At 40.8% G+C, this 25,945-nt stretch overlaps 2 protein-coding genes across 4 annotated transcripts; one reads left to right on the forward strand and one right to left on the reverse strand.

Moving 5' to 3' along the window:
• The first annotated feature begins 5,349 nt into the window (after positions 1 to 5,349).
• vwa5b2 (von Willebrand factor A domain containing 5B2) lies at positions 5,350 to 19,328 on the forward strand. 3 transcript variants are annotated; one of them, XM_014333051.2, is made up of 23 exons: positions 5,350 to 5,486; positions 5,774 to 5,974; positions 7,468 to 7,635; positions 8,815 to 9,021; positions 9,751 to 9,976; positions 10,078 to 10,235; positions 10,484 to 10,615; positions 10,703 to 10,827; positions 10,919 to 11,095; positions 11,206 to 11,316; positions 11,934 to 12,136; positions 13,059 to 13,173; positions 13,537 to 13,722; positions 14,422 to 14,632; positions 14,715 to 15,040; positions 15,369 to 15,606; positions 15,693 to 16,034; positions 16,134 to 16,268; positions 16,722 to 16,850; positions 16,929 to 16,979; positions 17,351 to 17,459; positions 17,884 to 18,007; positions 18,297 to 19,328. In XM_014333051.2, the coding sequence occupies exons 3-23, from the start codon at positions 7,497 to 7,499 to the stop codon at positions 19,056 to 19,058; spliced, it is 4,206 nt and encodes a 1,401-aa protein (XP_014188537.1). In that variant the 5' UTR covers positions 5,350 to 5,486; positions 5,774 to 5,974; positions 7,468 to 7,496; the 3' UTR covers positions 19,059 to 19,328. The 3 variants fall into 3 exon arrangements, with proteins under 3 accessions (XP_014188537.1, XP_005920494.1, XP_005920495.1); XM_005920432.3 differs by having other exon boundaries at positions 16,722 to 16,979; XM_005920433.3 differs by lacking the exon at positions 16,929 to 16,979.
• A 465-nt stretch (positions 19,329 to 19,793) lies between these two features.
• Positions 19,794 to 23,783, reverse strand: alg3 (ALG3 alpha-1,3- mannosyltransferase). The gene is made up of 9 exons (XM_005920435.3): positions 23,498 to 23,783; positions 22,931 to 23,030; positions 22,699 to 22,846; positions 22,185 to 22,345; positions 21,893 to 22,013; positions 21,573 to 21,778; positions 21,142 to 21,218; positions 20,527 to 20,671; positions 19,794 to 20,437 (listed from the first exon to the last, which is right to left on the reverse strand). The coding sequence occupies exons 1-9, from the start codon at positions 23,745 to 23,747 to the stop codon at positions 20,257 to 20,259; spliced, it is 1,389 nt and encodes a 462-aa protein (XP_005920497.1). The 5' UTR covers positions 23,748 to 23,783; the 3' UTR covers positions 19,794 to 20,256.
• Between the last annotated feature and the right edge of the window lie 2,162 nt (positions 23,784 to 25,945).

The following is a 25,945-nucleotide window of genomic DNA, read 5'->3' on the forward strand; positions in this document are numbered from 1 at the left end:
CCAGCCCTGACAGTTCACACTGACAGCATTATATAGTATGTGTTAGTGTGTGACTATGTGTTTATGTTTCAAAGCTTCTGCTTACGTAAGTTCAAACACTTTGATACTGGAAAACCGCAAACAGTCAAATATGAAAACACGAGACTTTAAAAACCACTCTGAGTTAAACAAACTGCGCTAATTGCACTTCTTCTTTTTCAAGCTTTGCTTAGACATTTGTTAATGTGCATATGTTTTGTGGTACTCATTGTGCTCCAGCCCCCTGTATGCACTCGTGCGGCATGATGAGATCAGAGAGCAGGTTCGGGAGGAGCAGAGCGGGACTGAACAAACGGGCGGCACTCTTTCATCCCTTCCCCATTTGCTGTTGATGTCCTTTGATTAATTTGCCTTTTGATGAATCTTCCTTCATCTATCTACCAAACATGGAGCGCTCTCTTTTTTCCCCCTGCCAACTTCTACATCTGTGATGTTCTGTTCTCCAACGGTTCCTTTGACACATTTCAGGATCTTCAGTTTAAGGCAAAGGTTTTGTCATTCTGCTTGTTGTTATTGGGATCTATGAGTGTGAAAGAAGAAAGAAAGAAAGAAAGAAAGAAAGAAAGAAAGAAAGAAGCTTTGCAGGACTCTGTGTAGTCATGTGAGAAACTAAGCACACCCCAGCTTCATGAGCAACTGGAAGCAATCATTCACTGTGTGTCTATCAGTCTCTCACATGGTTGTGTAGAAGTTTTTCCCACTGTGCCTTTCAGTGTTGCTTCTTTTCATTGAGCTTTACAGACATTCACCTATGTACAGATCTCCAGTATTTCAATCAGGCTGAGGCCTGATTTGCTGCTGTGCACGGGATCATTGTCCTTTGTATTTTAATTTGGGCCAACCTTTAGCTCTCAGACAGAACACCTCACATTTGACTCTAGAATCTTTTAGTTTAACACTGTAAAGTGCTGTGGCTGCAAAATAAGCCCAAATCAACATCCCTCCACTACTGTGCTTGACAGCTGATGTGATTTGTGCTGGTACGCAGTATTTGATTTCTTTTCCAAATGTGGCACTGTGCACCATGACCAAACATCTTCACTTTGATCTCATCTATCCATAAGACATTTTTTTTCTCTTTAGGAGGCTTTCTGCTGACAATCCTTCCAAACAAGCTTGTTCAGTCTTTTTCTAACTGCTGTCATGAACTTTAACATTTAACATGCTAACTGAGGCATGTAGAGTATGAGATATGGCTCATGTTTTGCAGTTTCTCTGAACACTGCATGGGTGAATTTGCTGAGATGTCCACTCCTGGAAAAATTGGCGACTCTCTTGAATGTTTTCCATTTGTGAATAATATTTCTCACAATAGAATTAGGGCCTTCAGATGGCTTGGAAATGGCCTTATAACCCTTCCTATTTAAGTTCAATAATGAAGTATTTCCTACTCAGTGTTGTGTTAGCACACACTTGAATATTTTAGACCAGCAAACTACCTCTGCTTTTATAGAGGTGCTCACCTAAGCTGATTTACAGTGAATCAAAAGCATTTGACTAGCAGCTCTGGGCTTTAATTAAATTAATTTAATTTAATTAAAACTCCAGCACTCAACCAGACAGTGGACGGAAATTTCACTTTTCTGTGACGCAATAAAGACAGGATTTAAACAGTATTTTTAAAAGTAAAAGTATATTATCACATAACAAACAAAATTAAGATCAGATTGTGGTCTAGTGAATAAATGACTACTTTAAGATTGTTAGCTTCCCCAGTTTTCAGGACAGATCAGTGTAGCTGGTATAGTTTTAGGACCTGTTGGCATTTAAGGTTATTCAGTGGTCTACATCTGTCTCAGGCCTTCAGTGAAGCACTGACTAAAATATATTTCTCTGCAATCGATATTAAAAGCACCACACTCCTCAGGAGAGTAATGTTTTATTGAGGAAATATGAGAGGTCTGTTAGAAGCAGCAAGGAATATACTAGCTTCTCTGCACATGGATGCACATCATCTGCTGAACAGTTCACAAATGATTTACTGAGGGGTTCACAGGCTTTTCTGTGGTTGGCTGCTTGAGCAGGTTACATTGAGAAAACGCACAATGCACAGCACAGCACAAACTCACACTACAATGCGACATTAACAACAATCGTGTTGAAAAACTCCCAGGTATTGTGTTCAGTTATGAAACCATTCCCCCCCCCCCATTGTCTCGAGCCGAAAACAATTGAAATCTAGGTCAGTGGGGTACGCAAGGGAGAAGAGGTTCCCAACATTTCAGCACAGACAGACACTTGAACCTCATGACAATAGTCAAGCAGAAGCAGCTCGTCTGCACAGGCCTGTCATTGTTAGACATGTTGTTAATTAGATCTATTATGACCTCAACAATCACATTAACTGCCATTAAGTTCACATTAACCACCAACTGTTCGATAATGAAATCTCCAATTTACGTAAATGGAGTGAGAATGATGACATGGCTGATTAAGTTTATGTGGAAACATAGCTCAGATCATCTTTCCTGATAATAATTCAACCACGCAACCATGATCTTCTCATAAAATATTGCATTTTTAGGGAAATAGATGGAGTTGTTAAAAGAGTGGCATGGAGATATAAAACTGTGCTTAGCTATGGTTTGAAATTGGATACTCTGAATCTGTATCTTTGACCTTGGAGCCACATGTGAGGGGTGAAAAGCTTTTTCTTTCAGTCACCCTTTGCTAAATGCTTTGAAACTACTTAGCATCTTCTGGTTCATGTACCTGCAGGGAACGGGCAGTCTGTCTCTAAAATGTGTATTTCTCTGTGCTGCGTGCTTTGGGCTCCTGATCACTGAAATAAGGCCACACTTTGTTGCATCAAAAACGAAAAAAGACTAGCAGCCAGCTGAAAAAGGAGACAGGCTGCAAGAAGAGAATCCACAAGCAGCAGCTTTGTAAAGACTGACATCTAGTGTCACAGCAGTGAAACCTCCTGTTTTAATAGCTCTGCAGTTCAGTCTGGTAGAGTATTTACCCTCTGCTGAGATCCAGTTCAATTTATAATCTTCAGTTTTTATATAACAGAAACCGAAAAAACAAAACTACTTATATAAGATTGTGTTAGATATTTAAAGCCTGTAAGTGACTGTGTTCCTTAGACTATATTGATAAAAATAATAAAGTAAGAAACTGCTTTTGCTTTGAATTGTTAATACAAAGTTACTTAACTGGCCAATGTCATTATTCTTATTTTAAGCTTCTTCAAAGAAATCCATCTTTACTTCTACAGCTAACTAGCTTAAGCTGTTAGCTTGTATGCTTTCCTCCAGCTTCGGCATCTTTGGACTCTGCAAAGCTTTCAGCTTCTTCTGATCCAACACTTTAGGCTGGATTAATTTCTGTTGTTTTAGATCTGCTGTATTAATAAAATGGAGTTAGCTTGACAGTTAATATGAAAGGGTTATTATATGCAGACATTTAATAATCAGAATCAGAATCAGAATACTTTATTGATCCCTGGGGGAAATTATTTTTTGTTATAGTGCTCCATTATAAACCAACATTAAGACAAGACAGACAATACACTAACTAAGAATAGTATATACATATATATACATACATACATAAGTCACTCATAAATAAATAGCTGGAAAAGAAACAATACTTCACGTTTTTCCATTTTAATAAAATAATTATTTTCAGTTTAGGTGTACTCAATATATTATTTGTATGGCTGAATATAGTCTATATCGGTCAGCTAAAGGAGCAACTAGAATCATCGCAGCTAAGTAGCTAAGCTAGCCTAGCTAATAAGCTAGCTAGCTGTAGGAACATCATAGGGATTTTTTAATTACTGTTTGGTTGCTCAAGTGTGACCATTTATTTAAAATGCAACATATTAATAACATTTTTACATTTACATTTTCACACAATTACAGTTACACTGGATTTAAAGGCACAGGGAAGAAAGGTTAGCCAGATCACCCCATGCTCTCTTCCTATACCTGCCTTTGTGTTTCTGTTGTACAATTCACAAGCAAAAAAATGAGTTTTAGCAATGTACTCGTATTCATCATAAATAAATCCAAATATTGCATTTTAATATGTGCTTATTGAATGCACCGTTTAATTAATTTAATGATAAAGAATGATGCGATATAAAAAACAGACAGTATTGTACAGTGTCTCATGTCTTCCCATGAACATCAAAAACAAACAGAGTGCTCTTCAGGTGAACTATCAGGAGATGGTACTCTACTATGCTGACCTTACCTGCTTCCTTTCTCTTTGTATGTCTGCTTTTCTGTCTCATACACACACACACACACACACACACACACACACACACACACACACACACACACACACACACACACACACATATCCTACATTGAACTGCCAAAAAGTAGTGGATAAAACTAAGCAAATAAACAAATAATCAATAAAACGAATACAGTTACTTGTCTTGCAAAATGTTCTATCTATATATCTGCTTACATATGTGACATTAAGTTTAGCAGTGACAGAAATGTTTTCATTTTTTAAGTTTCAGCTTTTTTTTTTGTGACGCTCTGCCAGGCCTTTTCTGCAGCTGTTTTTTGCTGCTTGTTAGTGAGTCTCTCTGCTTACAGTTTCGCAAACAGTAAAAGACGTCCAAGCTTTAAGATTGTTACATTTCTTTGCTTAAAGAAGCCCCTGGTTCAGTTTGTCACTATCCCCCTGTGTTGTGTGGCGCCACACTATCACTTTTGCAGCAGTTGACTGAATCTGATCAGCGATTAATGCCCTAAATTTAGTTTCATGAATATTAGAATTTGCATCATTAGTGAACATTAGTGACCCAGTTCCATTTGCAGTCATTCTTTCCCTCTGCACACTCTTCCCATTATTTTTAGTTAAAGTTCATCCGTTTTCACCTGGCAGTTTAATCAGGCCTTTCTGTTCTTGAGTTACAGGTTTGCATCCTGAACTAAAACCTCTTTACATTCATGAAGGCGCCTCGCATACTTATATAACAATGAGCTTAATTTGCATAGTTAGAGTTTCTGTCAAATTCAAAACTGCAGAACTTTTACTGCTTTCGCTGTCTAACTAGATATGAACCCAACTGTGATGCTCTTTTAACACATTTTTAATACTTTTTAAAATTCTGTAAAATTCATATTTCAAACCATGGTCTCAGATGACAGATTGAATTAATTTTTTTAATTCTTTGCGGTGTTAGACCCACTGAAATGTAGACTGGAGGACAAAAACCTGTTCCTTCCTTGGTGTCACCTTCCCATGCCTACTGCTGCTGCTGCTTCTGACTGACCTGTTGGGAGAGGCAGAACACATCACCCCCCCCTTTCTCTCCCTAGCCAAACCATTAGCCATGAATTATGGTGCTGCTACCATCACGGCCAATTGTCTGGATGAAAAGCAGGCTCTGCCTCACTTACCGATCTGAGCTTTTGCCTCAACATCAGGTTCCCGATCATAGTTTCCGATCATCCCCTTGGCTCAGGTCAAAGCAGGTAAGCAAATGACATTTCACATAACAGGAAATGTGGGTTCGTGTGGAGATGCATGCTGGTGATTGATAGCAGCAGTGAGACCTGTTGTTAATCTGAAAGAGTCATTTTAATGCGTTGCCAGGCAATGAAAACACATTTGTACAGACTTTATGTAGATGCATGAATGGGCCAAATAATCAGTTGTACATGAAGATGTTTTTTATCAGCTATTAGCTTTGTACCATATTTGTTGTTCATTCATGCATATGCATTTATGACAGTGCTTTGTGACTTGACTTTCTTTATAGGGTAACTGCTGGATTTATGGACAGAGGCAAGGAGAGACAGAAAGAGGGAGCGAGAGAGACAGAGAGGGAGGGAGGGAGAGCAGAAAGCAGTATCTGTTAACAGGAAAACTCCTAACGTATCACTTGGGAAACCCGCAAGCAGATGTGGTGGCGGAGTGATGCAGGGACTGGACAGAGAGGCAAATTAGCAGACACAGCACAGTAAGTGTTCCTGGACGATTATTTTGCTTGTTATCTGGGGATTGTAACTGTCATGAGGAGACTGCAGTGTTGCCCAGAGCCAATTCGCAACCACCTCTGCTACTGCAAACACCGGACTGCTTGATTAAATCTTGGCAAACAAACACAGAATCATCACTTTCTAAGATTTCAGTCTACTTTTAATGCATACAGTTTGAATAGTGGGTGCCATGACGACTTTTTCATGCACCTGAATATGTTACAGGATATGTTGCAGTATTTGTTTTCATATTTCATATATTATATCAAATATATATATATATATATATATATTTTTCCATTTGGAGTGAAAATACAATATTATATAATATAAATATATATATACACACATACTTGTTTCAGGAACAACTCTTGAAGGTTAATATGTACATGCATACATAATTTTCATCTTTATTCTACAATATGTATTATATGCATGCACACACTTACTGTGTAAAGATGTCATTATCTGTGTCTTACTTTTTTTGGTCAGCAATAAACCTAAACAGATCTTCTATCAAGATTATTCATTAGCTTTGTCAGAGATCTTGTTCTGAATAGCCCAAAGAGGGCCGCTGTTGTACTTTTCCTTTCACGTGTGTTCTAGCAGTATTACTTTGCCCTACTTTGACAAACCAGGCATTTATTTGCTTGTTATGCACTGAGAGCACAGTAGCCAGATGGAGGCTGTTGATCTTGTTAGAAAGGTAGATGTGAAAAGACCATTACCTTGATCACAGCAAACACACACACACCATTACCTTGATCACAGCACACACACACACACAGAGACGCACGCACACAAATGCACCCATGTGTGCATACTCAAACACACGTACATACACACACACAGAGTTTAGTTCACCCTACCACTCACTAAGTAAGCTACACATAGGTTTCAGCACCTGTTGCACTTACAGTTATTAAGTGATCAGTCATGAAGACTTATTGAGTACAGTTTTAATTACATACATGAAAATTAGGACATATCTTAACAAGTTTTAATACTGTATTATTTCTTCCTGCAGTTAGAAAAGACTGAAGTATGGCACTGCAGTTTTAAGAACATGTGGCTTTGCATAGAGATTAGCAGCTGATTGCAAATGCTAGGCATGATGCATAACGGAGCAAGTGCTGACCTGCAGTGTTAATGATTAACCAAGCCTGTTATACTCCAGCTATCACAGTTGGTTGCTACGAGCTTGAGGAGACACGATAGGATGTTAGATTGCCAATAACTGATTTGCCTGCACATATAAACAAGAAATATATGGCCTGCGTTGTGTATACACATAAAATTGTGAACTTATCTGTTTTTGTTTAGTGTTAATTTGTGCAGCAAAAATCAGGTCTGATTTACAAGGATCATTGTAATTGTGCTCTGACTAGAAAATGAGAGAATTTAAATGCACACTCACATGTTCTCCTTCCTGTCTGTGCTGGCCATTTGTGTACCTGTGTTTTGATCCAACCAGCAGGGCAGAGGCTTAATTTTACAGAAAAGATGGTGGGGCTGAGAAACCGCTCTACATGGGAACCACTGCTACTCAAAGCCTCCTGCATCAAATCTTGTGCTAATGGTTGCTCCATGGGCATCACTGCGCACCTTACCTATGCCAATGCTGACATAGAGTCTGTAGAAGGTGAGTACTAACTGCCAAGTTTAGTGTAGCTAAACTGTGATATTATAATATACCATGAGACACAAGAAAAAGAGTTTTTGAGTGCAAAGGATAATGATAATCCCAGATTAAAAATGGGAGTGGGACAAGACTTGGCCCGTGAGGAACACCAGATACTTTGAAGTAAAGATGAAGAGTAAAAATCAACAAATCTCTTTCATGTTTATTTGTACTTTATCATTATCAAAGACATCTAAAACCAACATGACCAAAACTGGCCATTCGATGAAATAAACAAGCAAACATACAATAGTAGTATGACTATTAATTTTCTGTATATTCAGAATAACTGACAAGTTTTTTACTTCCTTTAATAATCAGGAGCCCCTGTATGAATGTTCCAGAAGACTAAACATAGTATTTGCTTTGCCCCTATTAAATTTGCTCAAAAAGCTGCCACTGTCTTACACATTATATGTCACGAAGGCAGCGCAGCAGGAGCTGATGGCACAAAACAACTTTAAGTCTTCTCCCTAAGTTTTCCTTGAAGTGTTTACTTTATTCAAGTAAGATTTTCTGCTTATCTTCTACTTAATGAATACCTTACAGCCAGTCAAAGTGATGCACAAAAGACCTAACTTACCAAGTAAGAAGAAGAAAAGACCTCAGGTAGCCCTGACTCTAACTTAACAGTATAGCCAGATTTATTACAATAAGTGAGGAAATAAAAAAAAAACAAATGTGTTTGTGGGATTCATTCCTTTAGGACAGAGTAAACTTAGCACAAAATGTAAGGTAAAAAGCAAAGCAATTGTTGTTTATTTTACTGCTGAAAAATATCTTTCAGTGAAAAACTATCTTGTTCTTTGAAGGAAATTTGGTTAAGGAAAGCTGGGAGAAAGACACACAGTGACCAATCTCAAGGGTAGATTTGAACCCAGGCTCTTCCATAAACCCTACAACAGCTCAGTCACCTATTCAACCCAGCGAGCTAAACTAGTATCCTGACAAAAGAAACGTATTAAGGTTTTCCATATTATGTCTTACCTAAGAAGAGAACTTAAGGTATGCAACTGGCTCCAGATCCCCCGATCTTAGAAATATCTACTGTACTTATTTTACTTATGAACATTTCTTTAGCAAAAGCCTGTTTCAGTTTTATGTGTCTTAGCAGCTTGTGTGTCTGTAACCTTCATCCAGGTGTGTTCATATACCCTCTCGGTGAAAAGGAGGTTGTGGTGGGCTTTGAAGCCGTGATCGCAGGCCGGTTGGTTGGGGTCCAGATCCAAAGCCGAGGAAAGTTAAAGGACTGCTGTTTGGATTGCTGCCCTGGAGTTGGTCTTGAAGGGAATGGCCTGGAGTGGGGCTGCTGTGGGAGCCCCAGTCTAGACATGCAATGCACCAATGGTGAGGGGGAGGATGGAAGAATGCTGTGAAGGCAAAAATATTATGTTGAAGTTGTTACATTTTTCTCTGATACAATTTCAGAATTGTAAGGAATAAACATTAGAGTTATACCAGCTTGCATTTAAATATATATAATATTATAAATGATATATAATATTATTTATGGATACTGCTGCAGACATGATTCATTGCTTCTCTCCTTGCAGACAGTCTAGCGCAGACGTAGAGAGGGCTATCTGAAAAAGCCATCTTTACACTTGTGAAATGCATATATTTAGTTTGAAAAGCCCTTGATGCTGATGCTGATGCTGCATGACACTAAAGCAATAAAATCGGCTTTTAGCTTATAATAAAAATGTTTTATATAACTGCAAAACATTTGTGTACTGATGCTGCAGTAATAATGTGGCTTCAGTACGGTAAGTCCGTTCTGTGTCAGATGAGGAAGGCCATCTGATCTGGATTCCTGCCTAATGTTGTAACGGCATTCACTTAGTAGAAACATATCTACTTAACTGCAGACCACAGAACAGTTTATTTAATTCAGCTGATGGTGATGGATTATTCTGAGTAAATACCAGCAATTAATGTGCGTTTGTGTGCTAGGTTTTTAATCATGTGCTCTTTTCACATTCATCTACATGTATTTTCATATTTATTAATGATGTCGCAGACAGTCTTGAAAATTTAACATAAGGTTCTAACACAACATTGTATTTTGGGCTTTAGGACATCTGATCCTGGATGAGGACCTGGAGAGAACCACTTTCATCGTGGGCACCGGAGTCATTGGCCCCATGGATATAGTGTCGATCATCATAAGCACGACACTAGAACTTCCCACATTAGAAAACGGAGCCATTCGGATCGTCTACCCCACACTCCTTACCCCGCTTGTCACTGGGAAAATGACTCCAAGCAAGAGTGAAAGTGGAGGGAAGTCTGATGAAACTGGGTATTTATCAGACGTGGACTCCTGATTTTTCCCCCCACTTCTTTCATACTATTTTCCTAAAAAACTTCCCATTGTGCGCCTTTTTTTTCTTGTTTTTGTAGGGCGACCAGTTGTTTTGGTGCCACCTCAGGAAAACAAGATCGGATCGTGCACTCTCAGCAGCAGTGTGCGCACGCCATCTTCACCAGCCCAGCTGTCAACCTGGCACCTTATGAGCTGAACTTCCAGCTGCTGGTCAGAGGGGCCTGTCTGCTGGCTGGTACTGCCCGTCTCCTCAAATAAGGCTGATTCAGTGGTTTTCATCTCAACCATTATGAAATATGAGAATAGCAGGCAATCTCATTACTGAATAAAATGAATAGCTTCATAGGCGATCTCAGTCCAAACACAGCCAGATGATGAAACAGATTTAATCTTCACTAGTGTGTGCTGTAAAGAAAAATTAACTCATTCAAAACATTGTAATATGTTTACTGATTTTCATTTTTTGCCTCTCTTTATTGATAGGACTGGAGAGCCCTACTCACGCTCTGAGGGCAGATGCAGATCCAAGTGCCCAAAGTGCCTCTGCCACCTACATCACCTTGGCACAGGAGCATCCCTATGACAGACACATAGAGATTATTTTGCACCTCAGCGGTGAGCGATGACAAAGTGGTTTGGGAAGGTCTGAACTTTTCATTGCTGTGATTTTCTTTTTATTCTGACTTTTAAACCCTTCCTCAGAACCTCACAGCCCCTTGGTCATCTTAGAGAGAGGCAGGCTCTCCTTCAGCCAATATGAACAGCAAATCTGCTCCCGTCGAGATTTCATCCGATGCACCCGCAAGGATTCAGAACCTGAAAGAAAGGTTTGTTCATTTTTTCCTGCTGTCAAGCATTTAAATACACCTTTCTCAAGACATTAAGCTTTCATTGCTGATTTTCCTTCTTCGCCTGCAGCTGGAGTTTGTCAGGAAGCGATACCACAAAGACATTCTGTGCAGCCCCGTGTTGATGCTCAATTTCTGCCCCGACTTGCTGCGTGAACCTCTGGAAGTGCACAAAGCCACCAGGGAGCTGCTGTTTCTCATTGATCGCAGTGGCAGCATGAGTGGCGCCAACATCCAGCGTGTGAAAGTGAGCAGTAGTCAAAAGCATGCAAATAAAACATGAAGTTCAGATTTGAGAATGTATATATATGTATATGACTCTGGCTCCATCCTGTATATGCTTTCTTATTCTGACAGGAAGCCATGGTGGTGGCACTCAAGAGTCTACCTTCTGGCACAATGCTCAACATTGTGGGATTTGGTACCACCATCAAGCCCCTGTTCACCTCCAGCAAGCTTTGCACTGATGTCAGTATTACCTAGTGAGCTTTGCCCCTGAATTGGGTATTTTTAAAAGATTTTCAGTGTTTTTCATGATATCTGTGAATCCCTTCCAGTAAACGAGAACACACGGAGCATTTGGATGATGTTTTTCTGAACACAAAATGTCATTCAGTCGTTCAGGACTATCTGTTCTGTTTTCTACTCTCTAATCAGGCAATAGGTCAGTTCTTGGGTTGCCTTAGTAGCAGAGTATCAGGTTTTATCCAGACCCGGGGCTGCAAGCACAAACAGTCTTTCCACATTCTCCTCGCCATATGGTGGCCTTTCATGCATTTTCACTTAGGCAGGACGTGTCCCTCCATCTCCTGCTCTGACAGCTATGTTTATCCACCATGTGAACTGAGGTCATTTTAAGGCAGGTGCTAATGTGTGTTTGTTTGTGCTGTCTTTATTAGAGAAGGGTTGATTTAATTTGTTGCTTCCCTCACAGGCTAATTAGTGCATCTGATAACAAACAGTAAATTTATCCTGGCAACATGTTTGCACAGGCGCTGCGGTTCGACAGGAGTTGTTTGCTTCTCCCTCCTTTACTCAGGATCTGATTGCATCCCCACTTTAATCACTTGTGTGTTTACGTTCAGGTCACACTAACTCGGGCCTACGAGTACGTCCAGAGGATGAGAGCTGACATGCGAGGCACCAATCTGCTGGGGGCGCTCTTCTGGGTCTATCAACAGCCCATGCAGCGCTCGTACCCTCGCCAGGTCTTTATTATTACAGATGGATCCATCAGCAATGTAGCTAGAGTGCTGGAGCTAGTACGCAGAAACGTGTGTGCTGGCAGGTATGGATATCATGTGCGAAGGAGGGTACAGAGGGAGCAGCTAGTTATCTATCATGACAAGAAACAGATAAAACTGACAATAGTTGCAACAGCTGGTTAATAAAAATGCAATATTAAATAAACCATTAAATCAGTGAGGTTAGGAAGCAGGAGATAAGTAAAGGAGAGTGAATGGAGGCAGAACCAGGTGAATAACATGACAGAGACAGTATATGGGGGAGGACAGCAAGAGAAACAGAGCGTGGACCCAAGCAAACAGTGATCATAAAGACCTGAGAGCAAAGCTCTGTGGAAGAAAGAAAAGAAAGGCTTGAAGTATTTTTCAGCCCCGCCCAGTAATCCCGTTAAGTGCTCTCCTCTGCAGTAAGAGTCACGCCCCTCTGGTTTTCCCCAGATGCAGAATGACTCCATTTATGCCTTATTAGTATTCGCCTGTCGGACTGACTTTCTCCACTGTAATTTTTCGCTGTCCTTTAGCAAACTATGAACACGTTTGTTCGTTTCTTTATTCTTATGGAAAACATCTAATTCTGCCCAGTGTTAATTAGATTGCCATCTCACTGCAGTCTGCAGCTGAGAAGGTGTTGTACATCATTTTGAGCTTCTGTTTCCATATTTAGCCAGCCAGACTGCTGCTCAAGAACTCAGCCTTTTTCAATTATTCCGTCCCCTGAGCCATTTAAACTCTTAGCTAGCCAAATGGCCGGTGATCTCCACCAGTGTCTGTTTGATGACTCTACATTTTCTATTTGTAAGCGACATAGAAGCAACATTTTAGGTTATTTTCAGGCTACTTCAATAGACATAAAAAATAAACTGTTATAACACAAACAGTGAAAGTCATCCACAATTTAATATCATAATTAAATTTTCTCTTGTGACGTGATAAAAATGTAATGTACACACTGTATCACCTTTGCAGATGCTTTGGCTTAGGCCTTGGTCCACGAGCCTGCAGGAGACTCCTGCAGGACGTTGCCAAACTGACAGGAGGGACTACAGAGTTCTTGGATGATGAGGAGAGACTCCAGCCCAAGGTCAGCAGCGCTGCAGCACTGCCACCTATTGGAGTGAAAAGAATTGCAAATTAATTAAAAGCAAAGTCTTGAAAGAATACATATGTAAACCTTGGGGCATTACATTAGCATTTCAGCATAGAGAAAAGCAACTAGCAGTTGTAAAGTGTAATAACTACTCAAGCATTTAAGTATAATTTAGAGTTATTTTACTTTAGTATTTTCATAGTATGGCTTTTATAGTTAGTTTAACAACTGTTAGCCATTGAAGATATACATGTATAAGTTTAAGTTTACCAATTTTTTAGCTTATGACAAATCTCGGGAGAAGTGTTTTTTTAATTAGTTTGATAAGTTTACTTCTTCTCCCCATTTCTGCAACAGTTAATCAAGTCCCTGAAGAAGGCCTTTGAACCTGTTCTGACTGACGTACGGATCGACTGGTATCTGCCAGAAAACATGGAAGCTCTTCTTACACCCAATGAAATCCCTCCACTCTACCCCGGGAATCGCCTCATAGGATACTGCACGCTTTACGACATGACCAGTTTCAAAGCAAAAAAGGCAGAGGTATTACTCTGTGTGCATTACCATGTAAAATTTTAAGTCAGCACTTATTTGTTTATGTTGCTTCAAGTGAGTCAAATGTTATTGTATTTTTACAGTGTTCTTGAGCTAGAGTTCTCCAGGGTTTCTGAAACTCTTGCAGAGTTTATCTTTGGACATTTGCTGATTTTTCGCTCATTGTTAGTCCAGTCCTTGTAGCTGACCAACTTTAGAGCTATAACTGACCTATGAATCATTCAATCATAAATAACACACCAAACTAAATGGATGAACCAGTCTTGTGTCTCCACATAACAGACAACTTAGCAAAGAACAAATGTTAAATTGTATCTTTAGGCACTTTGTTCCCATTCCTTTAGTTGAATCTATGACAAATGTCAAAGATAACACAGTTTGGCAGGGATAAAGTATTATTTTTGCACCTGGAAACCTATTCCTGAAGATTACTTAGAGAACCTATGAGAACGCTGCCAAAGACAGTTCAGGCTATGTTGGAGAAAAAAAGATCGTCATACCAAATATTGACTTTGTAGAATTCTAATGAGTTTCAAACTCTTTCTTTTTGCTTTATAAGCTGTATTTTTGTACATGTATATTTTAATACATTGCTGAAGCCATTTCCAGTTTTTCTACCAAAATATGCAGAAGTGAGGGTTGGCCCCATATTTTTGCACAGTACTGCATTTTATTTTTTTGCTTCAGGAACAGAGCTACAAAGATTTACTTCGTGGTTCTACGGGTTCAGTTTTTGGCCAGTCGAACGATGAGCTTTCACCTCCTCCTGCCTCTGAGCTCATGCCTGTGGTGACATGTGCAGATGGCACTGAGTTGGAGGAAGCACTGAGGGAAATTTCTAGAGAGATATCCTCTGAGTTCTCCTGTGCCAAAGACACAGACACAGGCACCAGTCCAGGTTGGTCACTCATCACGAACATTTACATTTGCCAGCACACTTTAAACCACAGTAGCTAACAACAGGCTTTTGTCCACTATAGGTGTGGAGTTGGACTGGTCCAGCGATGTGAGGAAGAGGATCCAGGAGACCTCTTACATTCAGGAGCAGTACATCCTCACTCGCTGCTCACTCAGCAGTGAACGAAGTCTACAAACGCAGTCCCACTCTCACATACATGCCTCAAATTCTGACGGGGCCTTTCTCTCCAGCTGTCACTGCTCTGGTCCAGTGCTCGATACAGGGTCTCTGCCCCAAGGCCTCGAGAAGATGCCCCCTCCAGAACAGAGATCATCCCTGTCTCGCTGGGCAGACTCATCGTGGCAGCAAGACCTTTCAGTCAAATCCCCAGACAGCGGGACCAAAAAAGTAAGACTAAAGACTGACAGACTTTTTTTTTGGAATTTAGTAAGTAATTGGGAACACACAGACAAAACAAGACATGAAAATATAACAACTATATATAACTATAAACTTCTATCTTTCCTTTGGAAGAAAGATCATATCAATTAAAAAGACTGCTTATTTGAGTCATGCACAGCTGAAGCACACAGTCAGTATATCACAGGAGGTCACTGCAAAGTTATTCTTGCAACATGGCAAATACATTTCAATCTAATGACCTTAACATACTGCAGAGAAAAACAAAATGATACCCAAACCTACTTCCCTTTGCTTGTCCCCTTTTTACAACCAGAACGGGTGTCTGGATGGAGCTGAGGAGTCTCGTAGGAGACAAAAAGCACTAGCACGTTCGACGATGGCAGCGCGAAGTTTTTCGTCCCCCCAGGGTGAATTAGAGATGCATCGGCTGAGAAGGGCTCTGGAGAGGGTCTCCTTTGACCAAACACTGGGAGGGAAGCTGGAAGAAAGTGACGGGGAGACAAAGCCAACACCACGAGGGACAGCGTCCCACAGAAGCCTCACCGACTCCAGTAAGTTTCACTGCAAAGAAAATAGGATCATATTTATTTATTCAGTCCCGTAAAATTTCTATCCTATTTTTCGCTCTGCCCCTTAGATGGACTCTTGTTTCCCGCCTCCCCTCTGGACTGGGACAGTTTCACAGATCCAGAGTATCTCTTCGCTGCTGTCCCGCCTGACAGTCCTCCCCCAGGCCAGTGCCGTTCCCTTATTCATGGTGTCCTGAGTGGCAGGCCTGTGTCCTGGGAGGTCACTGTAGACCTGGGGCACCTCTGGACCCCTGAGAGTCAGGACATTGAAGTAAGTGGGGTATATGGAAGGGGAGGTGAAGAAGGAAGAGGAGGGAAATCGTGGCAGGAGATCATTCACCAACTGACCGCTCGCTCAGTTATAAGAGACTTTGAGAAAATGGCAGAGAAAGAGAGCGACATTGGACATGGTGGGCGGTTTACCGGTTGCTTTTTCCTACTGATTAATGTGCCGTTATCTCCAAACTACTGTGCATCTCTTACTATTCCTCTGTTTGATGGCTTCTTAGGCTCAGCGAAGCGATATCGTACAAAGGCTATCCAGACAAGTAAGCACTGTAACATCATCTGTATGTACACAGCCTTCACCACCACTGACAGCAATCCCAACAAAGGCTTGGCTGACATGGATGTGCAAACCACAGGTGTGCCACCCACCAACACACATACACAGAATAAACTCTCAGCTCAACTTTCATCCAGGAAGTTTTGTTTACTTGTCAATGATAATAAGATATCTGTAAAGAACAATCCTGATCTTCTCATTGGTGTTATGAGGAATCAAGCATTAGAATTTGTCTTCTCTTTGAAGCCTGGTTTTATGTGTATGCAAGTTTAGAGCATGCAGCTTGAAAGACTTTGGCAGTAACAGGTCTGTATAATTCTGTCTGATCCCCCTGACCTTGATTTGGATAATGGAGGGATGGACGGACAGACGGAAGGAAAATCAATAGCTCTTCTGAATTCTCTAACTTAAGGAAAACAGTGCTAAGTGAATTACAGAAGCACCATTTATATGTTATTTTTATTTATTGTTGGATTCAGTTGATATTTTTAAGGGTCCACATTCTGTTCTGTTAATTTGTGTGTGTCTGCAGGGCTACATTTGGGAAACAGGCAGGCTTTTCAGTCAGGCATTCGTAGGCAGAGGACTTATTCTGTAGGTCTGGGCAGACGGCACACCACTGGAGACAGTGCAGAGGTGGAAGACACCTGGAACTCTACAGGTAAGAACGACCGAATGATGCCAGCACCCATTTCTGTTATCAAGACTTTAGGTCATCAACAATCTTTGTATCTCTCAGACAGAGATGACACTCCTGCCTCACCCTGTAGTGTAACATCCTGGGACTCTAGTAAGTACTGCTGTCCGTTCGCTCAGGGAAAACTCTGGTGTAAGTAGTCTCGAGGATCGAGGCTTCTGAAGAGAAAGCTGTGGTGAGAAGGAGAAAAAGGAGGACCCCTCTCCCCCGACTCCATTACACACACGACTTGTGAAGAAGCTCTTAAAGGATCAGTTCATCTAAATAAATCTTCCTTAACTTTATTGGTATCCAATCGCACAGACATATTTGCTTTTATTCATTTAGTTCCAGATCCATGTAAAAGACCTGTGATCAGTTTTGTTTAATCTGGATGAGCTGAGCCTTTAAGCACAATCAGAAAACACCACTTTTATCACTGAGCTGATAAAACAATACAATTTAATGTTTTAATGTCATCCCAGGTGTAGGGGGCAGCTCCTACTACACTACAGCCATGGCAACAGGCACCCCGAGCACTCGCTCACAGCGCTCTATAGAGAGCAAGTCAATGGAGAGCTTCTTTGGCACCAGGTAAGACTTTCATATTAAACTCTTTTAACAGTTTGTGTGAGACTGACAAAGATGCAATAAAATAAACAGCATGAAAGGACTAAAAGGCGCTAAAAACCCCTAAGAAGTAAGACACGAAAACAAATACTGTAGTTTCTTGAAAAGCTCCTACTTTAAAGTTGTTCATGTATACACTCCTGTTTGTGCACATGTAACTTAAATGTAAGAAATGAGCCACAGCATCACCACTCTGTTTACCCACATCTGTAAATGTCCTGAGAGTGAATGATGGGCCATTTACTGAAGTTTAAGAGTTACTAAATATGTGAAAACAACTCGGCCCTGTACGCACAACTCCCACATCTCCACTGGCAAATTGCATTCTCTTTAAATGTTAGATTTTTTTTTTTTTTTAGCGTACCTGTTTTGTTTTTTTTAATTCCAGGTTCCCGCTGGGCAGGCTCAGGTCCTCCATTTCATCAGGAAAGCAGGTGCCTGTCAAGTCCCACTGCTTATCTGCCGAGACTGAGAAACATCCTGAAAGTGAAGCTCCAGACTACCTGCCCCTGGTGAGCTGTGCCAACATGGAAAACAGTGAAGTGCTAAAGTTGTGTCCACTTTATTTGTTTACCCAGCACACAATACATACCATCAGCTCCCAAATTCATTCTGCAAACTCCTGGAGTCAGTCAACATTTAAAGGCAGAAGAACTTTGGAAAGTTAAACCACGTGCTATGACAAATAGTGTGCAAAAGAGAAACACTGCCACGTTAAAGGCAAAGTGCATTTGCAGCATCGTAATACTGTGCACTCATCTTCAAGTGTGCTCATTACCCATGTCTGTTATGACTCCTCAGGTTCATCTGCAGCTGGCATCAGGAGCTTTTCTTCTGACTGAGATCTACTCTGACTGTGTCCAGATTCCTCTGGACCGCCTTAAAAGAGCATCGCCATACAGTCTCCACCGCCGTAGTCTCAGCCCAGCCTTACGCTGCACATCTCCCAGTGCTCCATCCTTGTCCACTAGTGCCAAACCTCCTGGTGCTCCCTCTGGTCACCACGTTACCTTCTCTCCTTCCGCTTGCTCCTTTGTCAGACCAGCCATTCCACCTTTCCACCACACTCCAGATGATACTCCCCTAATTTTGGAATCGAGGCTTCGCCGAAGATACCTCTCTGAACAAGACCCTGTCACCTCTCCCACTGACCTCCCCAGCTCTGAAGAGGGTTCTTTGGAGTTATCCATCAGCCCCTTTCAGAACCAGAACCTCGGCCAAGCAGACAGTGGCCGTGGGTCAGAGACAGATATATATGAAGGCTTTACACCTGAGCAAGCTTACCTCCAAGGGAGCAGCCAGTTGGCTCAAGAGGATCTGGAGGGCTCAACTTGGGCCACAGCTGTGGCCCTAGCGTGGCTAGAGCACCGGTGTGCCGGCTACTTTATGGAGTGGGAACTGGTAGCAGCAAAAGCAGACTCATGGCTGCGCTGTCAGAAGCTGCCCGAGGGACTGGACATGGCAGGGCTTAAGGGAGCAGCCAGACAGCTGTTCCTGCTGCTGCGCCACTGGGATGAGAACATTCAGCTGAACATGCTGTGTTATAACCCAAATAATATGTGAGACAATCGTCTCAGAGGAAACCAAGCCAACTCTGATTGTTAGCATTCTCACCATTCCCCAATGATAGTGACTCTAAATGCCTTTACATGGAAAAATCGTGTTTTATTAACTTAGGCAGTGCCAAGTTCATTCTAATACTACATGCCATAGACCAGGAGGCCTTTTATGATCAGTGTGCTTTATGCAATCACAAATATGCCTTTATCATCTAAATGGGCTTTTTGTAGTCTAGCTTTTAGTTTGCAGCCAGTATAATATACTACTATACCAAATATGTAATCACAGTTACTGTAAAATGAAGATTTTGATTATCAAGATGATTATTTTATAAATTAAACAAAGATGAGCTTTAAACAGTGAAATGATTGTTGGTAAAAATAATAAAAAACACACTAAAATCCAACCATTTGTTGTATTGTGTAACAATGAAGACCACACGGGTTTAGTAGAATCCATTTGGCGTTTTTCAGTCTACTGCATGTTTCTCACATTAAATCCATCTATGAGTGCGGCCACTCACAAAAGAGGATGACAAGTTACAGAAATCAGACAAACAGACTGATTGTCCACAGCTGACTTTTACACATTTGTGTAAAAATACAAAAAAACATCCCCTTCGATAGAGAATACTTATGTTTCATAACTGTGGCAGAGGAAATGCCACAAGCTTACGCTTGCTATGCAGTTATTTTAAAGCTTGGCGTTCAAGTTCTTATGCACATTATTGACATTTTCAATATACGATCATCTGAGCACCAGTAAATAAAAACTTGAGATGATATCAGCCTACATGACTAGACCAGAGGAATTATGGACTGAGTGTAGTTGTACCACAGTAAGTGGGAATAGAGCTCATGTAATCAATTCTTTCCACACAGCATAACATCCATGACATTCTCATAGCCTCCACTCTTCTTATTTTCTATCTAAAACTAAACCTGAGAATTCTTATTTTCTCTTCTTATCTCTGCAACTGCATATTATTCCATCGTGTGGGCATCAGTCTGCACACACATGACGCATCCTTCACTTTAAGCAGTGAGAAGCTTTAAATGGCTCCTTTAATTCACTTATAAACAGTCTACCACAGCGACCGCCCTTTGCACTGGTGCTGTCAGGATCAAAGACAGGAGGATGGAGCGGGCTTGTCGTCAGCTGATTCGGCCGAATAATACTTCTGGTCCGATCAGGCCGGGGCTCAGTGGCGTTTGTCCTTAACAGCTTTCTGCTCTTGTGTTTCTGCTGCAGCTGAAAGCAAAGGTGGAGCTAGCCAGAGACATAACAGGATGATGAGGTGACAGACGTGAAGGGCAGCTGAGCTGCTGTTAGTAGAGGGATAGGTGTTCCACGAAAGCTCGATCAGACCCAGGATCAGGACCCTGCATGCAAAAATAAAACAGTTTTTCATTAAGATGTGGCAGAGTGTTCAGGGAGGTGCTATGCTTCAGGACTTATGATTCTGTCTCACCTGAGCAGATGGGCCAGCTTCTTGACACCTCCACTCCACAGCAGGTAAGGCAGCGAGTGGAAGTACCAGACGTAAAACTGGTAGTGCAATGAGCGACTGAAGCACATGCCAATGAAGTTAGAGGTAAACAGAATCAGCACAATCTGTGATTTTCAGATAAGGACAAAAAAAGGCATGTCTGGAAGATCATATGAAAAAATCTGCTAAGCATTGTTTTACCATGTCCTGTGTCCTGTAAAGAGAATGTTCAAAGCAAAGCTAATTTCAGGTGCTCACTTGTCACCAGGTTTCCCACAACAAGTAGCACCACAAGTTTTTTTGTTTTTGCAGAGTTTTGGAAGAGAAAACCTTCTTTTTCCTGTGACTCTATGTCTGTCTCCTCTTGAATACAGTGGAACTTTAAGCGCTAAGTTTTTGGTTCTCTGTCCAGAAATCTTGACCCAGTTACTCAAAATAATTAAGATCCACAAATCTTGCTGAGAAGAGTTTTCTGTATGATTTTTTTCATTCTGTCAACAAGGCCTGCAGATTCATATTAACATCTAACAACAGACTTACTTAAAAATATATTTCACATTAAAGACAGGAGTAGATTGAAATGGAACAAAAGGATATGATCCACAGTGCTTTTCTGAGCTGGGATTTTCCTCTTGCCTGGTTCCTTTAGAAGTTCAAAGATGCTTTCTCCTGGTCTGGTGCCACAGACAGAATATGGTTATTTGCCATTTTAGAGATCTAGGAGGTACGTGTGTATTAGTAAAACATAAAAAGGTTTCCGCTGCTGACTGATGAGAACCCTGAAATACCAACAACCATTTAGTGCTGTTACTAGAAATCAATTGGATTTCCTTGTGGCCTAAATGTCTCTGCAGAGTATAAAGTAGTGACAATCCTGCTGAAATCGCCTTCCATTTTTTCATGACACCTGTCATGCATTGTCATAATGATGTGGTTTTGATCAGTATGTTATCATGCAAAGCATTTATAAATGTAAAAAGAAAACAGTGTTCCCAGTGTATCCCTGGCACATTCAAAGTCTATCTCACCTCTTCCAGCGGCGGAAGGCAAAGAGCAGCAGGGTGAGCAGATGAGCGGCCAGCAGAAGTAAGTGGAAGTAGCGATTCAAAAAGAGCCATTCTGGCAGGAAGCGCCAGTTGACCGTCCACTTGAACATGAACTGGCGGCCAAGATCAAAGGCACGGTTCATGTAACCAACGGGATTCTCTAGGAGGAAAGGGAGCCCCAACACAACCTGCCACATAAGATAAAGAAAGAGATGATGTTAGCAAAATACAGTCATTTGCTAAAATTTACTGTGGACAGAGTACTACAGTCAAGCTGTACCTGTTTTAATGTGTATATTTACCTGTATGCCTGCACACAGCGATAACTTGGGGATCGTCTTCATTAGACCAAACTCTGACAGGAGGAGGAAAAGTAATCCAGGGGCAAAGAGAAGCACGTTCATTTTCACAGATACTGCTAAACTGTCAGAAAGAGGAAAAGATTGAGTTGTAATTTCATCTTGCTACTCTCAGGAAAAATTAACAATGACAATGTAGAAGGTATGTAACACATTAAAGATGTCCAGGTGCCACTTGTTGATTTAGGGGAAGCCAATAAATGAGTATCCGCTTTAAAGAAGAGTGCACACTTGCCTGTAGAGGCCACAGCCCAGAGTCCAGTATCCATCTATGAAGAGATTGACAGCTGCAAACAGCAGCATCATGGCCACTGGGTCATTAAAGAGACGGAGCACAAAGATGGAGTGGATCCGATAGGATGCACAGCACACGAAGAAGAACACATAGGGAGGAACCTGGAGAAAAAAAGAAGGAGATTTAATTATTTGTGAGATTAATTATTAGAAGAAACGCTAAAGAGATTAATTCTGCAAGTGGCTCAGAAAAAGAAGAGCTGCAAGCAGAGGAAAAGGGAGGTCTCAGTATTTTTGTGGTTCTGGCCCTGGAACCCAGAGCCAGATATGCAACAGAAAACTAATAAATTAATGTGTGAGAATATTCTGAAAATAACATTAAATTTTGTTTCTGTAGGGTATAAAAGTTGAATTCCACACAAGGACACGCCCATGTTTCAATGAGCGTTTTAGCAAAATGACATGCTGCTTAATATATAGGGTTCCTGGCACATTAGTATTAACATTAGGCTCACCTTTTTGGTGCGATAGTATATTCTGAAGACAAGCAGCAGTGTGAGGAGGTAGAAAAAAGCAAAAATGTACTGGCCCAGACGGATGTTCACCCCATGGCCGGTAATGTAGTAGAGAGCTGTGAAGATGTAGACGAACCCAGCTGGGTACCTACAACAACAGTGTTCCAAATTATCTAGGAGACCTGCACTGAAAAGCGTGGTATGGAGAGAACTACATCATTTTGAAACTCACACCAAAGGGCCTGTGTCCCCTTTCAGCTGGGTGTAGTCATAGGTGCCATTGATAACTCCTTCCACTTCATCCATGTATGCTTTCCAGTCGATCTCAGTGTCTGCAGTACATAATAATATTAATAATGATGATCATGTGGATGTGAATATCTTGATGCATGCTCAATAGTCATGCTCAGTGATGACGATAGGTTCTGGAAAAGACAACTCAACCAGAACAAACAATCAATTTAAGAAGGAGAAAATATTATTGGTATTTTTCTGTTGCAGTTCCGTCTTGTATGTGGACGTGTAAAAAGTGAGCAGTTACTATGCCTTTAGAAGTTTACTTCTTGTATTTACTATTGAAACAGCTACCTTTGGTTGTATATAGTCTTAAAAGTAATGGACGTTATTTGACGTTGGGAGAGAGTAAACCATTGTATTTGGTCATGCAGTGACAGTAAATTCCCTTTGACAGGTGGCAGGCTAAGCTAATACTTTTCTGACGCTAGCTACTTAGCCTTCAGCCGCGTTCAGATAAACGTCAAAATACAATAGCGTGCTAACTAGTCGACCAGCTACTTACATGCTACTTTCTGTATGACCCACACATTGATGCCGATCTCCAGGAACCACAAAACTGAAACCACCAGCAAGGTGTATTCCGTCTTGAACAAGAGCAAATACTTGTCCTGCCAAAGCGTATGGAGTTTCCCCCACAGCGGGGACGGGGAAACGGGAGACTTTCTCCGCACACCTCCAACTCCTGCCATGTCCGCGGCGTAGCGACGTGTACGCGGAGGCCGTAACTGACGCATGCGCCCAGACTTCGTCATGTGACAATTCTGTCACCGCACGTCAGATACACGGTGCTGCAGAGTGAATACTGGGAAGGTTTCGTTTCCTTTACAGGTATAAAAAACAAACTTATTATTAGTTCTAATTCTTGTTGAAATATATGTGTTTTATAAACTTCTAAGTGTTTCTTATATGAATGTTTAAAAAAAATCTTTAGAGGTCACTGGAGCCATGTCAACGTTAGCTGGCTAGCAGCTAACTTTGTTGTAGGGAAAACGATCAGGAGAATAACAGCATGTAAACATGTTTTAAAAGGCACAGCAAAGATATGAAACTTCAGACAATGGAAATACATTTTATTCAAGCTTTCCATCAAATAACGTGTGACTGCAGCTTGTTGAAGTTTTGATTTTAATGTCAGAGTGATCAAGAACAGCTTAAGTGTCCAAAATCATTTTCCTTCATATTATGGAGTCACATTTGTTTGTTTGCTTTTCCCATTTTTATTTGTTCTCCAACTTTTTCTAACTCTTACCTTAATAAGCTGGTTTGTCTTTTCTGTCATATTCTATTATATTTTTGAGCTCCTGAGTCACTTTGCTGTACGCTGCATCTTGATGTTTTTGCTGCTGGACTCCAGAAATAAATTTCACAGAGAAATTGTTGGAATAAATATGTCCTGTGCCTTTGATCAGACCAGAGAGAAATTTAGCAGTCTCATTGGCATCATTTTAAAATTCAATCGAAGCAGTTATGCAGCTGTTAATAATTTGTTGTTTCTTATGGTATTTCAACATAACCTCGTTTGTGCGTGGTGGCATTTTGTTGTGTTTGATTTTTGTATTATAATGTGTGTATGTATGATATAGATTGTGTATGTCATTGGGATGGGCATTGCTAACCAGCTTGGGCTATGAATGTTGTGGTATATTGCCTGGTTTATGTAACACACTTCGTCCTATGTAAAAATATGTAGAGGAAGCACACAGTAAAGATGCACAGATGTAGTAAAGGAGGACATGTAACAGATATGGATCTAGGGAGGTAGCTAATCTGCTGTGGTAACCCCTAAAGGGAGAAGCTGAAAAACAAGGAAGAGTACCTGTTGCTAGCTTTTTATCAACATTAATCCCATATTTTTATTTTGCAGTGTGAAAACAAAAGACATGCTGGTGAGTCTGTATTAGAAGAAAAATAATGTTCCTCTTTATCACAAAAGGCTGCAGTGCAAAATGTATGGCAGATAATTAACACTGTACATAGTTAGAGGCAATATTATCAGTTCCTTTATGTCCCACACGTACCTCAAATCAGCCAGTAATCACTGCCACATAGTGTAGGCACATCAAAGCATGTCACAACATAGCCATGAGCCCCGCAGCTGTGGGTTTACAGACAGGTGATTCTTCTTCTTCTTCTTTTGTGTTTGTGCAGGTGCTCTTGGAGCCGTTACAGGAGACACAGGGCCAATGGAAGGATTCTTCGTGACAATTTCAGAGGCAGCGTGTCTTGGAGTGAGCCTTGCTCTCTCAGGCTTCTCCTTCTACCTATATAAGAAGAGCCGAACAACAATAGACAAACTCAACGTGAGTTGTTAATTTTGTGTAATTAGCTTTATTGGAAGACTAAACCTCTAAGAAGCTTCTACTTCAAACCCCTCATTAGAGATTACAGCTCATATGTTTTTGATGGAAGAGTTAAGGTCCCTTCTCAGATGTTAGTAATTTTTTCAGAGATGTGAACAATTAATCTGGGTAGAGAAATAACACAACAGGATTTGGAGTAGTTTAAATATATAAGGTGAGCCATATATCACAGTAACATTTAGTTTATCTTCACCATATTGCAATAGACACTGTAAAAACAAACTTGCATCGCTGTTATAAAGCTGTAGGTGAGAACAGTGAGCACATCTGTGGCTATATTGCACTAAAAAGTTAAGATAGAGAATTTGGACAAAAATGCAAAAAATTGGCATTCTGAGAATAAAAACAAAATGTCAAGAATAAAACTGAAATAGTATTTTGAAGGAAAAAAAAATCAAACTTGGAAGTGTTGGCTCCATTTGTGCAAGAAGAAATAGTGGCAATGGACAGATGCAAGGAGGTGTTGTATCAGAAGATCAGGCTGCAACTGACATTTCACAGATGAAGGTGTAAGATACAGTGGGGCAAAAAAGTATTTAGTCAGCCACCGATTGTGCAAGTTCCCCCACTTAAAATGATGACAGAGGTCA

This window comes from Haplochromis burtoni, unplaced genomic scaffold, assembly GCF_018398535.1.
Source record: "Haplochromis burtoni strain Fernald_Lab_line unplaced genomic scaffold, NCSU_Asbu1 Contig_41, whole genome shotgun sequence".
Lineage (NCBI taxonomy): Eukaryota > Metazoa > Chordata > Actinopteri > Cichliformes > Cichlidae > Haplochromis > Haplochromis burtoni.

Excerpts from the sequence above, each read along its gene's own strand:
- vwa5b2 (XM_005920432.3), top strand. The coding sequence starts at position 7,497 with ATGGTGGGGCTGAGAAACCGCTCTACATGGGAACCACTGCTACTCAAA. Across the intron at positions 10,616-10,702 it reads GATTATTTTGCACCTCAGCG|AACCTCACAGCCCCTTGGTC; the intron begins GTGAGCGATGAC and ends ACCCTTCCTCAG. Across the intron at positions 15,607-15,692 it reads CAGAAGCCTCACCGACTCCA|ATGGACTCTTGTTTCCCGCC; the intron begins GTAAGTTTCACT and ends TCTGCCCCTTAG.
- alg3 (XM_005920435.3), bottom strand. The coding sequence starts at position 23,747 with ATGACGAAGTCTGGGCGCATGCGTCAGTTACGGCCTCCGCGTACACGT. Across the intron at positions 21,219-21,572 it reads GCCTTCCGCCGCTGGAAGAG|ACCAGGAGAAAGCATCTTTG; the intron begins GTGAGATAGACT and ends CTGTGGCACCAG. Across the intron at positions 20,438-20,526 it reads AAGCTGGCCCATCTGCTCAG|GGTCCTGATCCTGGGTCTGA; the intron begins GTGAGACAGAAT and ends TTTTGCATGCAG.